General features: G+C 38.5%; 1 protein-coding gene across 26 annotated transcripts in view; it reads right to left on the bottom strand.

Moving 5' to 3' along the window:
- CCDC18 (coiled-coil domain containing 18) overlaps nt 1-14432 on the bottom strand; it is a 98509-nt gene that overhangs the window by 21441 nt on the left and 62636 nt on the right. For all 26 annotated transcript variants that reach the window (XM_063816688.1, XM_063816662.1, XM_063816652.1 and 23 more), the window contains 4 exons: nt 10394-10493; nt 9639-9755; nt 1958-2101; nt 59-262 (listed from right to left, as the gene is read on the bottom strand). In XM_063816688.1, coding sequence (XP_063672758.1) covers nt 59-262; nt 1958-2101; nt 9639-9755; nt 10394-10493 — 565 coding nt within the window. The remainder of the gene's footprint in view (nt 1-58; nt 263-1957; nt 2102-9638; nt 9756-10393; nt 10494-14432) is intronic.

Raw genomic sequence — 14432 nt, forward strand, 5'->3', positions numbered from 1 at the left:
AAAAATGCTAATATTTGTAAGATTTCAGATACATAAGATTATTTAAAATAGGGATTACTTTCTCTTTAGAGAGTTGCTTCATATCCTCCAGTTCACTAGAGAGCCTTTCTATTTCTCTCTGTGCTTGGACTTGCTGATGACGAGCCTCTGCCAATTCTGTATGAGAGTTCTGCACCTGCTCCCGGGTCAGCCTCAATTCTTGCCCCAAATCTATGGCCTCCTTGTACTGAGTGGCAATGTACTGTTCTTGCTCTTTCATAACCTGAAAAGCATAAGGTATTTGTAGGTTTCAGAATGAAATATATAGATAACCTATTTCTTATTCTGATTTTGCTTAATATGTAAATTTCCACCTTCCAACTAAATCCTTTAACATACAATGAGTATCACCCACTGTGAAACTGATATTCAAGAAAAAAATCTAATGAGAAAATGACAAAAATACCATAATTGGGACTCTTATTGATATATATTACATGACTGTAACATACACAAGCCATATAATCTTTTATCATTTTAAATGTAACATTTATGACAGAAAACATAAAGAGAAAAGAGAAGTTAACATTTGATTATCTATGTCAAAGACAGAGAATATATTGGTATAGATAATTAAAATCCACCATTTAATCCACACAGCTGGGTTAAGGTCTTACTCTCTGTGAAAGTAAAACTTGTCACTGGGGCTGCTACTCCCACTGAAATGGTTTTATATTACTCAATTAAATTTCTAATAAAGTATTCCTCCCCCTCCTCCCCACTCTCCCTCCCCCCTCCTTCTTCTTCCTCTTCTTCCTCTTCCTCCTCTTCTTCCTCTTCTTCCTCTTCGTTTGGTACAGGCTCCTGCTCTGTTGCCCAGATTGGAGGGCAGTGGCATGATCACAAATCACTGCAGCCTTGACCTCCCAGGCTCAAGCAATCCTCCCATCTCAGCCTCCCAAGTAGCTGGGACCACAGGCATGCATCACCACACCTAGCTAGTTTTTTAATGTTTTTGTAGAGACAGGGGTCCCACTACTACGATGCCCAGGCTGGTCTTGAATTTCTGGGCTCAAATGATCCTGCCAACTTGGCCTCCCAAAGTGCTGGGATTATAAGTGTGAGTCATCGTGCCTGACCCTAAATTCACTTTTTAAAAGAGCAAGTGGAGGAATGAATTCACCAGTCAACACACATGCATACTGATGATATGAAGTCATCAAACTTCATCTGGCAACTCAGTGCACTTGGTCTCAATGTACAATTATTTATTTATCCATTCTTTTGATGGAGTTCCTAACAGACAAAACACTGTATCTTATTAATAGCTGACTCTTCGGCCGGGCACGGTAGCTCACGCCTGTAATCCCAGCACTTTGGGAGGCCAAGGCAGGTGGATCACAAGGTCAGGAGTTCAAAACCAGCCTGGCCAATATGGTGAAACACCATCTCTACTAAAAATACAAAAATTAGCCAGGCGTGGTGGCAGGTGCCTGTAATCCCAGCTACTTGGGAGGCTGAGGCAGGAGAATCACTGGAACCTGGAAAGCAGAGGTTGCAATGAGCCAAGATTGAGCCACTGCACTCCAGCCTGGGCAACAGAGAGAGACTCAGTCTCAAAAAAAAAAAAAAAAAAAAAAAAAAAAAAAAAGCTGACTCCTCAATTCTATTACATAGCAGCTTCTCAATAAATATTTGTCAACCAAATAAGCATATATTGTAGATTTACTATATGAAAGATACCATGCAAAGGCCTGTATACAGAGATAAATAAGACACTGTCTTTGCCTATACCTAGACCATCAGAAAAATATTTTAAAAGGTCAAAGAAACTAACAGGTTTCTGGCACAAAAAACTAGCCTAAAAACAGTTACGGCACAGTTTCTGTATATTAAAACCAACCAGTTTAAAACATAAAGATTCATTTCACTCAACAGAGACTACCACTTGTTCCTTAGGTGGAAATAATTTGCTTACACTCTCCATTTCTTTCATCCTTTGTTGTGTTCTTTCAATTTCTTTTTTCAGTTGACTTATCTCCTGTTCATTTTGTAGCATTATAAACTCTTTTTCTCGAAGCTCTTCTTTAGCATTTTGTAATTTGTCATTCAGACTTTCTATCTGAATTTTAAACAGATAAGCAGTATCAGTAAAATTAATGAAATGTAATTTAATCAATGCTGTGTTCCAAGTAAGTCAAGCTTTAAACACTCATATCTAAAAGCAAAATATAAATAGGTTAAGGCAATCGTATCCTGGAAATAAGCACAAAAATTCTTGTTCTTGGACATTACCAGAAAGGCAGAATAGAGGGTAACCCACTCATATTCCCCCACAACAACAGGAATCCTGCACCCTCTCAGACTTCACCACTATAAAATGTATCTATGTAACCAAAACTACTTGTACCCCAAAAGCAATTGAAATTTAAAAAATTAAAATAAATAAAAGTAGAAGTTGTATTCTACCATTATATTAAATAGAGAAGACTTTTTTGTTTTTGTTTTAGCTTATAGAAGTCTGTAAATTACAAAATGAAAATTGTGTCTTCACCCCAGTCTCTCAACAATACTTAGAGGTAAATAAACACTGTTAATTTAAAATAAAATAAAATAAAAAAAGAATCCTGCACTTTTCTATAGTCAAAAGCCTCTTTGCAGGAGCCTCAGGATTCAGGTAGGAGTTTGTGAAATCCTAGTAGAGACAAAGACGTGGGAGGGTTATTTTGAGAGCACAGACAGAAACCCAGGTGGCTGATATGCCAAGCTTGCTTCTGGGTTCAAGCCTGGAAACAGCCCACGTCCCCAAGGGACTTGGCTACAGCCCCATTTGGCCTTGAGCCTACAAGCACAACCATCTGAAAAGGGGTCCATAAGGAATCATGCATACTAGTGCCTTAGTGGAAAGGCTCTCTCCCTGCTGACATCAGTCTCAGCAGTGAACCGGAAAATTGCCTGGTGACTCTGCTCCAACTCCCCTCAGCTAAGGTCCCAGCTCAGAGCTGCTCACACACAGACCCAAAGGGAGACCTGTCCTTATCCTGCTGCCTAGGAGTCTAAGCCTCCTTGAAAGGCTTGCCAACCTCTGTCCCAGAGCAGATCCCAAGGGGACCCAGTCTCAGTCCCGACTCTCCTGCTGCAATCAGGGAACTATCCCATCTGTGCAGGGACTTGCTGGGAGACACATGCACCTCTGAAATAATGAGATAGGCTCTCCAGCCTCTGTCCCACAGCAGATGCTAAAGGGGTTAAATCTCAGCTCCAGCACCTCCCACTGCAGACAGGGAACTATTCCATCTGAGCTGAGACCTGCTGGCCCTGTCTGGGCCAACAAGATAGGTTCTCCAGCCTCCATCCCACAGCAGATGCCAAGGGGGCCCAGTCTCAACTCTAGCTCCTCACACTGTCGTTGGGGAAATATCCTGTGAAGGAGCTTGCTGGGCTATGTGTGCCCCTCTAAGCTGAGACTGGGCTCTTCAGCCTCCATTCCACAATATATCCCAACAGGGCCAGTCTCAACTCCAGCCCCTCTCATTGCAACTAGAGACTCATCCCACCTGTCAAAAGATTTGCTGGGAAACATGCCCATCTGGGCCACCAGGACAGCCTTCTGGACCTGGGTCCCTGGCAAGCATTCCCACAGCCTTAGTACGCAACTTGACCCCTTCCCAGGTCCATGTGGGCCAGAAAGCCATGTCAACCTTGAAGCCCTCGTAAGACCTGCAGCAAGCCTGGATGTAGATTATTCTCTAGTGTTCAACAGCTGCAGTGATCACAGCCTCAGGGAACACAAAAGCCAGTTTGCTTAAATTCCTGGAAGGGCCTCCCAAAAAGGACAAGCACAAACTAAGCCAGACTGCAAAGACTAAAATAAATACCCAGTCCCTGAATATGCAGATGTCATTGCATATCTACAAGTATCAAGAACATTGAAAGAAATACAACCTTACCAAATGAACAAAATTAGGCACCAGAGAGTAACCCTGAAGTGATGGAGATGTGTGATCTCTCAAAGAACTGAAAATAGGTATTTTAAGGAAGTTCAACAAACTCTAAGATGACACAGGGAATCAATTGAGAAATTTATCAAAAAAACTTAACAGAATAAAATAATTTTTAAAAAATCAAACAAAAATTTTGGAGCTGAAAAATACAATAAATGAAGTGAAAAATGAAATAAAGAGCATCAACAGCAGAATGGGTCAAATAGAATCAGTGAGCTTGAAGATGGACTATTTGAAAATATATAATCAGAACTGAGGATGGTGGCTCACACCTGTAATCCCAGATACTCAGTAGGCTGAGAGGATCGCTTGAGCCCAGGAGTTTGAGACCAGACTGAGTCACATAGTGAAACTCCATCACTTAAAATAAATTTTTTTTTAATTAGCCAGGTGTGGCGGCATGCACCTGTAATCCCAGCTACTCACAATGCGGAAGTGGGAAGATTCTTTGAGCCCAGGTGGTCAAGGCTACATTGAGCTATGATTGTGCCACTGCACTCCACCTCTGGGTAACAAAGACCCCATGTTAGTTAGTTAATTAGTTTGACAGATAGATAGATAGATAGATAGATAGACAGACAGATAGATAGATAAATAGACTACACAGTGAGAGGAGGAAAAAAGGAATAAAAAGGAATAAACAAAGCTTATGGGATCTTTGGGACAACATCAAAAGAGCAAATCTTTGAATTATTGGAGTTAAAAAGGGAACTGAGAAAGACAAAGGGGTAGAAAGCTTTTTTAAAGAAACAAAAGAAAAATTTCCAAACCTGAGGAAAGATATAAGTATGCAGGTATAAAGAGGTCAAAGATCGCTAACCAGATTAAACCCAAATAATAACACCCTAAGATATATTATAATGAAACTCTCAAAGATCAAAGACAAACACAGGATCCTGAAAGCAGTGAGAGAAAAGAAGCAAATAATATATAAGGAAGATCCAGTATGCCTGGTAGCAGACACCTCAGCAGAAATTTACAGACCAGGAGGGAGTAAGATGACATACTCAGTGTTGAACAAAAAAAACCTGTCAATCATGAATACTGTGCCAAGCAGAGTTATCCTTCAGAAATGAAGAAGAGACACTTTCCCAAAGAAAAGCTGAGGAAATTTGTCGCTACTAGACCTGTCCTACAAAAAATGCTAAAGGGAATACTTCAAACTTAAAAGAAAAACAGCCACTAATGTGACTGTTATACCAACACTGAAATCATGGTGTGTAAACCACTTAAATCTTTAGTAAGAAGACTAAAAGGCAAAATTATTAAAAATAATAATTACAACAATTTATTCAGAGATAGGCAATATAACAATTTAATTGGAACACCAAAAATTCAAAATGTGGAAGGAGAAGGAGATTAAAGTATACAAGTTTTTACTTTTTTTGTTTTTGCTATCACAGTTGATATCAGTTTTTGATAGCTTGTTATAACAATAGGATGTTTTCTATAAGTCTCACCACAAAGCAAAAACCTGTGAGAGATACACTAAAAATAAACAGCAACCAATTAATCATACTACCAGAAAAAATCATTTAACCACAATGAAAGACAGTAAGTGGGAAAGAAAGGGAGGAGTTACAAAACAACTAAGAAACAAGTAACAGAAACGCACAGATCCTTACCTATTAATAATAACATTGAATGTAACTGGACTAAATTTTCCATTTAAAACACATAGAGTGGGTGAATGGATTAAAAAACAAATCCAACTATATGCTTCCTAAAAGAAATTCACTTCATAAAGACACACATAGACTGAAAGTAAAAGAATGTAAAAAGATGTTCCATTCAAATGGAAATCAAAAGAGCAGAAATAGCTATACTTAGACAAAACAGACTACAGGTCAAAGACAGTAGAAAGAGACAAAGAAGGCCAGTATATAATAATAAATGTGTCACGCTAGCAAGAGGATATAAAAATTATAAATATCTATGCACCCAGGCATATAAAGCTCCCGAGTATATAAAGCAAACATTAATAGATCTCAAGGGACAAATAGGTGGTTGCAATAAAACGACAGGGACTTCAATACCCCACTCTCAGTAATGAACAGATTGTCCAGATTAAAAAAATCAACAAAGAAACATCAGAGTTCAACTACAAACTAGGCCAAGGAGGCATTTTGTAACTGACATTTACAGAACATTTCACCCACTGTTACTGAATACATATTCTTTTTTTTCTCTCTTTTCTTTTCTTTTCTTTTTTTTTTTTTGACAGGGTCTCACTCTGATGCCCAGGCTGGAGTGCAGTGGCACAATCATAGCTCACTGCAGCCTCGACCTCCTGGGTTCAAGTGATCCTCCCGCCTCAGCCTCCCAAGTAGCTGGGACTACAAGTGCTCATCATCACACCTGGCTAATTTTTTTTCACTTTTTGTAGAGACAGGGTCCGGTCCCACTATGTTGCCCAGGCTCACATTCTTATCTGCACATGGAATATTATCCAGAATACATAAATATGTTAGGCCACAAAATAAGTCTCATCAAATTTTAAAGGTAGAAATCCTATCAAATATATTATCTAACCACTATGGAATAAAAATAGAAATCAATAATAAGAGGAACTTTAGAAATTATATAAATACATAAAATGTAAACAACATGCACCTGAATGAACAAAGGGTGAGTGAAGAAATTTTAAAAAAAATTTTAATGTCTTGAAACAAATAAAAATGGATATACAACATAACAAAACCTACGGGCTACTGTGAATGCAGTACCAAGAGGAAAGTTTATAGCAATAACTGCTTACATCAAAAAAATACAAAAATTTCAAACAAACAATGCACCTAAAGGTGCATGTTAAAATTAAAAGCATTATTGAAAATATTATTGGACATATTACTGAAAATGATGCTTTTAGAATTGCATTGAGAATATATTTGATAGGATTTCTACCTTTAAAAATTTGATGAGACTTATTTTGTGGCCTAACATATTATATATTCTGGATAATACATAATACATTTATGTATTCTGGATAATTCCATGTGCTGATAAGAATGTGAGCCTGAGCAACATAGTGGGACCCTGTCTCTACAAAAGGTAAGTTCAAGTTGGTCTTGAACTGCCTTTCCCACACTGGAATAGCAACAGCCAAACCCAATATTATTAGAAGGAAAGCAGTAATAAAGATCAGAGCAAAAATAAATGAAATTGAGACTATAAAACAATACAGAGGATAAATGAAACAAAGAGTTAATTTCTTGAAAAGATGAACAAAATTAACAAATACCTTTAGATGACTAAGAAGAGAGAGAATCCAAATAAATAAAATGAGATGAAAAAGGAAACATTACAACTCATACCACAGAAATACAAAGGATCACTACAGACTGTTATGAACAACTACATACCAACAAATTGGAAAAACTAGAAGAAATGGATAAATTCCTGGACCCACACAACCTACTGAGATTGAACCATGAAGAAACAGAAAACTTGAATAGAACAATAACAAGTAATGAGATAAAAGCAGTAATAAAAAGTCGCCCATCAAAGAAAAGCCCAGGACCTGATACATTCACTGCTGAATTCTACCAAACATTTAAAGAAAAACTAATACGAATTCTACTCAAACTATTTCAAAAAATTGAAGAGGAGGGAACACTTTTTTTTTTTTTTTTTTTTTTTTTTTTTTGAGACAGGGTTTCACTCTGTCGCCCAGGCTGGGGTGCAGTTGTGCACTCATGGCTCAATGCAGCCTCTACTTCCCAGGCTCAAGCAATCCTTCCACCTCAGCCTCCTTAGTAGCTGGGACTACAGGCACATGCCACTACACCTGGCTAATTTTTCTACTTTCTATAGAGATGGGGTTTCACCAGGTTGTCTAGGCTGGTCTTGAACTGAGCTCAGGCAATCTGCCCACCTCGACCTCCCAAAGTGCTGGGATTACAGGCACGCACCACCGTGCCTGGCCCACTTCTAAACTCATTCTACAAGGCCAGCATTACCCTGATACCAAAATCGGACAAGGACATAACAGAAACAGAAAACAACAGGCCAATATCCCTGATGAACACAGAGGCAGAATCCACAACAAAATACTATCAACTGAATTCAAAAACATTTTTAAAAGATCATTCACCATAACCAAGTGGAATTCATCCCAGGGATGCCAAGATGGTTCAACATACACAAATCATTAAACATGATACATTACATCAACAGAATCAAGGACAAAAACGATATAATAATTTCATATTAAAATTAAAAGCATTATTGAAAAGCATCAGATAAAATTCAACATCTTTACATTATAAAAGCTCTCAACAAATTGGGTATAGAAGGAAAATAACAGGCTGGGCGCAGTGGCTCACGCCTGTAATCCCAGCACTTTGGGAGGCTGAGGTGTGTGAAATCATGAGGTCAGGAGTTCAAGACCAGCCTGGCCAAGATGGTGAAACCCTGTCTCTACTATAAATACAAAAATTAGCTGAGTGTGGTGGTGGGCACCTGTAATCCCAGCTACTGGGGAGGCTGAGGCAGAGAATTGCTTGAACCCGGGAGGCGGAGGTTGCAGTGAGCTGAGATCGAGCCACTGCACTCTAGCCCGGGTGACAGAGCAAGACTCCATCTCAAAAAAAAAAAAAAAGAAGGAAAATAACACAGTAAAGATCATTTACAACAAACCCACAGTTAATATCATAGGAATAGGGAAAAACTGAAAGTCTTTCCACTAAGATATAGAACAAGACAAGTATGCCCACTTTCACCACTATTATTCAGTATAATACTGGGAGTCCTGACTAGAGCAACTACAGAAGAGAAAGAAAGGGCATCCAAATTGGAAAGAGAGAAGTTAAATTATCCTTGTTTGCAGAGGATATAATCTTGTATTTGGAAAAACCTGAAAACTCCACTAAAAAACTATTAGAACTGATAAACAGGGCTGGCGTGGTGTCTCATGCCTGTAATCCCAGCACTTTGGGAAGCTAAGGGGGGAAGATCGCTTGAGCCCAGGAGTTTGAGACCTACCTAGGCAACATGGCAAAACCCCATCTCTACAAAAAATTTAAAAATTAGCCAATCATGGTGGTGCACGCCTGTAGTCCCAGCTACTTCAGAGACTTGAGGTGGAGGGATCACCTGAGCTTGGGATGTTGAGGTGGCAGTGAGCTATGATCATGACACTGCACTCCAGCCCAGATGACAGGGTGAGATCTTGTCTCAAAACACAAACAAAAACAAAAACTAAAAAAGAACTGATAAATTCAGTCAAGTTGCAAGATACAAAATTAACATACAAAAATCAGTAGCATTTCTATACACTAAAAGCAATCAATGTGAAAAAGAAATCAAGAAGGCAATCCTATTTAAAGCAGCTACAAAAAAATAAAGTATCTAGGAAGAAATTTAATCAAAGAAGTGAAAGATCCACAGAGTGTGGTCGCTCACGCCTGTAATCCCAAAGCTTTGGGGAGACCGAGGCAGGAGGATTGCTTGAGCCCAGGAACTCGAGGCTGCGGTGAGGTATGATCACGTGTCACTGCTCTCCAGCCTGGGTGACAGAGAATGACTCTGTCTCCAAAAAAAACAAAAAACAAAACAACAATAACAAAAAACACCCACTATTTGAAGGGGTGTTTTTAGTTACAGTTTGAATTTTTTTAAAAATAATTTAAAATACGTAATTTTAAAATAATTTACCTGTTTGTTACATTCTTTAAGTTCCAATTCTGATTTCTCCAGAGTACCTTCTAATTTAATTATTTTTTGTTCCATTTCTCCTCTGTGCTCACGAATAGTCATATCCAAATGTGTAACCTAAAAAATAACCTTAAACTGTTGTTCAATTTTATTCTGATATAAAAACTTGTATGCTTAGAATAGGCTTTGTAATTGTTTATAGCAAGTATAACAAGTATAAACTCATTTTATTAGTATAGCTAATATACTAATGCTCTTTGCTTTAGTATAAACTCAAATTATTTTTTAAATGGGAAAAATAATCATTGTTTACTAATACTGGTTCATGAGCCCCATATACATTTTTTTTAACAATACATAGTGACATTCAATCCCATATACATTATAGAAACAATAAAATATAGTTGTGTTCATAAATGACAAATAATTCAGACTTCATTTTATGCTGGACAAAAAGTGCTAAATAACGCCTTCCAAATATTTTTGTTCCTCCAACACTTAGCTTCTTCTGATACAGGGTAATATAAGAGATCAAAAGGCTCAGATACTAAGCTAATCCTCATTTTCAAAATCTACTTGCTAGAAAAATATCAAGATAAAGAGAGATGACATATCTCTAATTTAGTAAACCCTATGTGCAGAGAAAAGATATGCTATAAAAATGCCCATTTTACAAAAAATTGGTGACCTCTCAAATCCTGTGTGACTGTGTCATAACAGAAAACTCCATTAAAATATAATCAAGAAAAATCAACCTGAGCTGCTCTTTGCTTTAGTTCCCAATTTCTCTCTTTAAGTGCCTGATCCATTTCAAGGAGCTCCTGCTTTTTGTCTTCAATCTCCATCTTGCATTCTCTACAATTTATCAAAGGAAAAAGATCAAAGCAGATAGTAGGAAGAGTATAATTTTAAAAAGTTAGGTCAACCAGGTTACCTCTTCTATAAATTAAAAGCAAAATAATATATGCAATCAAGTCAGATTGAAAGGGTCAAATTTAAGGAATAATAGATAAAGAAAAAGATTGACATCAATACAATTAATTTAATAAAGAGTATTCTAAAAGGGTAAAAGTTAACTCACACTGTGGTATTACAGATAATTTAAGCTAATTGCTAAAACACTCCCAGGACTCCAAGATTGAATGATTATAAGAATTTTTAAAAATACATATCCACATTTTTTCATACACAGGTCAAAGGAGTGTTTCAAAGTCTTTTACATGTAACAATTGTGACTTCATTACAATTGAATGAGGCATTTAACCATAGTATTTCTCATGAGGATGTTACTCGAAATGATGCCTTACATACAAAAAAGCACTTAAATCTAATATAAAAATATTACAAATTCTAAGCCCTCTTAAACCCTAATTTATGTATAACCTTATATTATAAAATGCTTAATACTGACACAATTTTAAGGCTTTTACCAAAGTGAAGCCTGTGATCAGAGAATAATTTGAAACTCTAAGTTCTAATAAGACAAAGGTTGAAAATGTTGATCTTGAAAATCTTCATATGATTTTCCAGTCTGAAATATGAAATAGTACTGATAAGGGTACTAATTTTTAAAAGAAGATTTTGAACTTCTTTAATGAGTTGTTTTTAATATTCTTCTAAAAGTCTCAAGAGGTATATAACACAAGGCTAAAACTAATATTCTAAAAATAGTATGAAATTAAAGAAAACTCTAACTTCTATCTATGCAAATAGCAGAGCTTCCACAATTCATCTGTTAGCTAGAACTTAAGATTTCACTGTTTACATCTTTCATGTTTTCATTCACTTATTTATTTTGCAAATATTTACTGGATGTTTCCTATATGCCAGGGTTCTAAGTGCTGTGGATTTAATAGTAAAAAAGATAAATGTCTCTGATCTGAGTTTACATTGTAATAGGTCCAGAAGAAAAGACAGACACCTAAGTAAGAAAAATATAATATTAAATGCTATGTTAGAGCATTAACTGCATGATGAGGTAGTGACTGGGTGGCTACTTTAGAGTGGGTAGTCAGAGAAGGCTTCTCTCTGAAGAAATGTGAAGGACAAGAAGAAGCTGACCATATAACTGTTATTCCAGTAAAAAGAAACAGCTATGGCCAAGGTTCCATGGTAGAAGCAAACTTGGTAAGTGTAAAGTATAAGAAAAATGTCAGGAACAAGGAGAGTTGTATGAAATGAGGCCAGAGAAGTAGACAGGAACCAGACCACATAGGGCTTTGTATTCAAGATAAGGAACTTGGATTTTTTTAACTGTGGTAAAATTCATATAATATAAAATTTACCATTTTAACCATTTTAAAGTGCACAGTTCAGAAGCATTAAGTATATTCATAATGTTATGTAACCATCACCACTATCTATGTCCAGTATTTTTCCATCAGTCCCCCACAAAGAACTTCCTACTCATTAGCACTTATTTTCCATTTTCCCTTCCCCTAGTCCCTGGCAACCACTAATCTTTCTTTCTCTATGAATTTGCCAATTCTGAATATTTCATATAAATGGAATTATGCATCATGTGTCTGGCTTTCACTTAGCATAATGTTTTCAAAGTTCATGCACTTTGTACCATGTATCAGTAGTTTATTCGTTTTTATGACTGAATAATATTCTTTGTATGGATACACTATATGATATGGTTTGGCTGTGTTCCCACCCAAATCTGATCTTGAATTCTACATGTTTAGGAGAAACCCAGTGGGAGGTAATTGAATCATGGGGGCAGGTCTCTCCTTGGCTATTCTTGTGACAGTGAATAAGTCTCATGAGATCTGATGGTTTTAAAAATGGGAGATTCCCTGCACAAGTTCTCTTGTCTGCTACCAGTGAGATGTGCCTTTCACCTTCCACCATGATTGTGAGGCCTCCCCAGCCACGTGGAACTGTGAGTCCATTAAACCTCTTTCTTTTGTAAATTGCGCAGTCTCAGGTATGTCTTTATCAACAGTGTGAAAACTCACTAATACAGTAAATTGGTACCAGTAAAGTGCGGCACTACTGTAGATACCCAAAAATGTGGAAGCGACTTTGGAACTGGGTAACAGGTAGGGTTGGAACAGTTTGGAGGGCTCAGAAGAATACAGGAAAATGTGGGAAAATTTGGAACTTCCTAGAGACTTGTTCAATGGCTTTGACCAAAATTCTGATAGCAATATGGACAATAAAGTCCAGAATGAGGTGGTCTTGGAGAGAAATGAGGAACTTGTTGGGAACTGGAGCAAAGGTGACTCTTAAGTTTTAGCAAAGAGACTGGTGGCATTTTGCCCCTGCCCTAGAGATTTGTGGAATTTTGAACTTCGGAGAGATGATTTAGCGTATCTGGTGGAAGAAATTTCTAAGCAACAAAGCACTCCAGAGGTGACTTGAGTGTGATAGAAAAGAAAATCCCATTTTCTGAGGAGAAATTCAAGCTGGCTGCAGAAATTTGCATAAGTAATGAGAAGCCAAATGTCAATCCCCAAGACAATGGGGAAAATGTCTCCAGGGCATGTCAGAGGTCGCTGGAGCAGCCTCTCCCATCACAGGCCTGGAGGCCTAGGAGGAAAAAATGGTTTCATGGGTGGGATCCAGGGTCACCACGCTGTGTGCAGCCTAGGGACTTGGTGCCCTGCATCCCAGTCACTGTAGCTGTGGCGGAAAAAGGCCAACATAGAGCACAGGCCGTGGCTTCAGAGGGTGCAAGCCCCATGCCTTGGCAGCTTCTACCCAATGTTGAATCTGTGAGTACACAGAAGTCATGAATTGAGGTTTGGGAACCTCCACCTAGATTTCAGAGGATATATGGAAAGGCCTGGTTCTCCAGGCAGAAGTTTGCTGCTGAGGCAGGGCTTCATGGAGAACCTCTGCTAGGAAAGTGCGGAAGGGAAATGTGGGGTGGGCACCCCCATACAGAGTCCCCACTGGGGCGCTGCCTGGTAGAGCTGTGAGAAGAGGGAGGGCCACCATCCTCCAGAACCCCAGAATAACAGATGCACTGACAGCTTGCACCATGAGCCTGGAAAAGCCACAGATACTCAATGCCAGCCGGTGGAAGCAGCCAGGAGAAAGGCTGTAGCCTACAAAGCCACAGGGGTGGAGCTGCCAAGACCAAGGAAACCCACCTCTTGCATCAGTGTGACCTGGATGTGAGACATGGAGTCAAAATAGGTCATTTTGGAGCTTTAAGATTTAACTGCCCTGCTGAATTTTAGACTTGCATGGGGCCTGTAGCCCCTTTGTTTTGGCCAATTTCTACCATTTGGAATGGGTGTATTTACCCAATGTCTGTACCCCCACTGTATCTAGGAAGTAACTAACTTGCTTTTGATTTTACAGGCTGACAGGCAGAAGGGATTTGCCTTGTCTCAGATGAGACTTTGGACTGTGGACTTTTGAGTTACTGCTCAAATGAATTAAGACTTTGAGAGACTGTTGGGAAGGCACAATTTGTTTTGAAATGTGAGGACATGAGATTTGGGAGGGGCCGGGGCAGAATGATACAGTTTGGCTGTGACCCCACCCAAATCTCATCTTGAATTCCCATGTGTTGTGAGAGAGAACCAGTGGGAGGTAACTGAATCATGGGGGCAGGTCTTTCCCATGCTGTTCTCATGAGAGTGAATAAGTCTCAAGAGATCTGATGGTTTTATAAAGCAGAGTTTCCCTGCGCAAGCTCTCTTCTCTTGTCTGCCACCATATGAGATGTGTCTTTCACCTTCCACCATGATTGTGAGGCCTCCCCAGCCACGTGGAACTGTGAGTCCATTAAACTTCTTTCTTTGGTGAATTGCCCAGTCTCAGGTATGTCTTTAT

Source organism: Pan troglodytes, chromosome 1 (genome assembly GCF_028858775.2).
Source record: "Pan troglodytes isolate AG18354 chromosome 1, NHGRI_mPanTro3-v2.0_pri, whole genome shotgun sequence".
NCBI lineage: Eukaryota > Metazoa > Chordata > Mammalia > Primates > Hominidae > Pan > Pan troglodytes.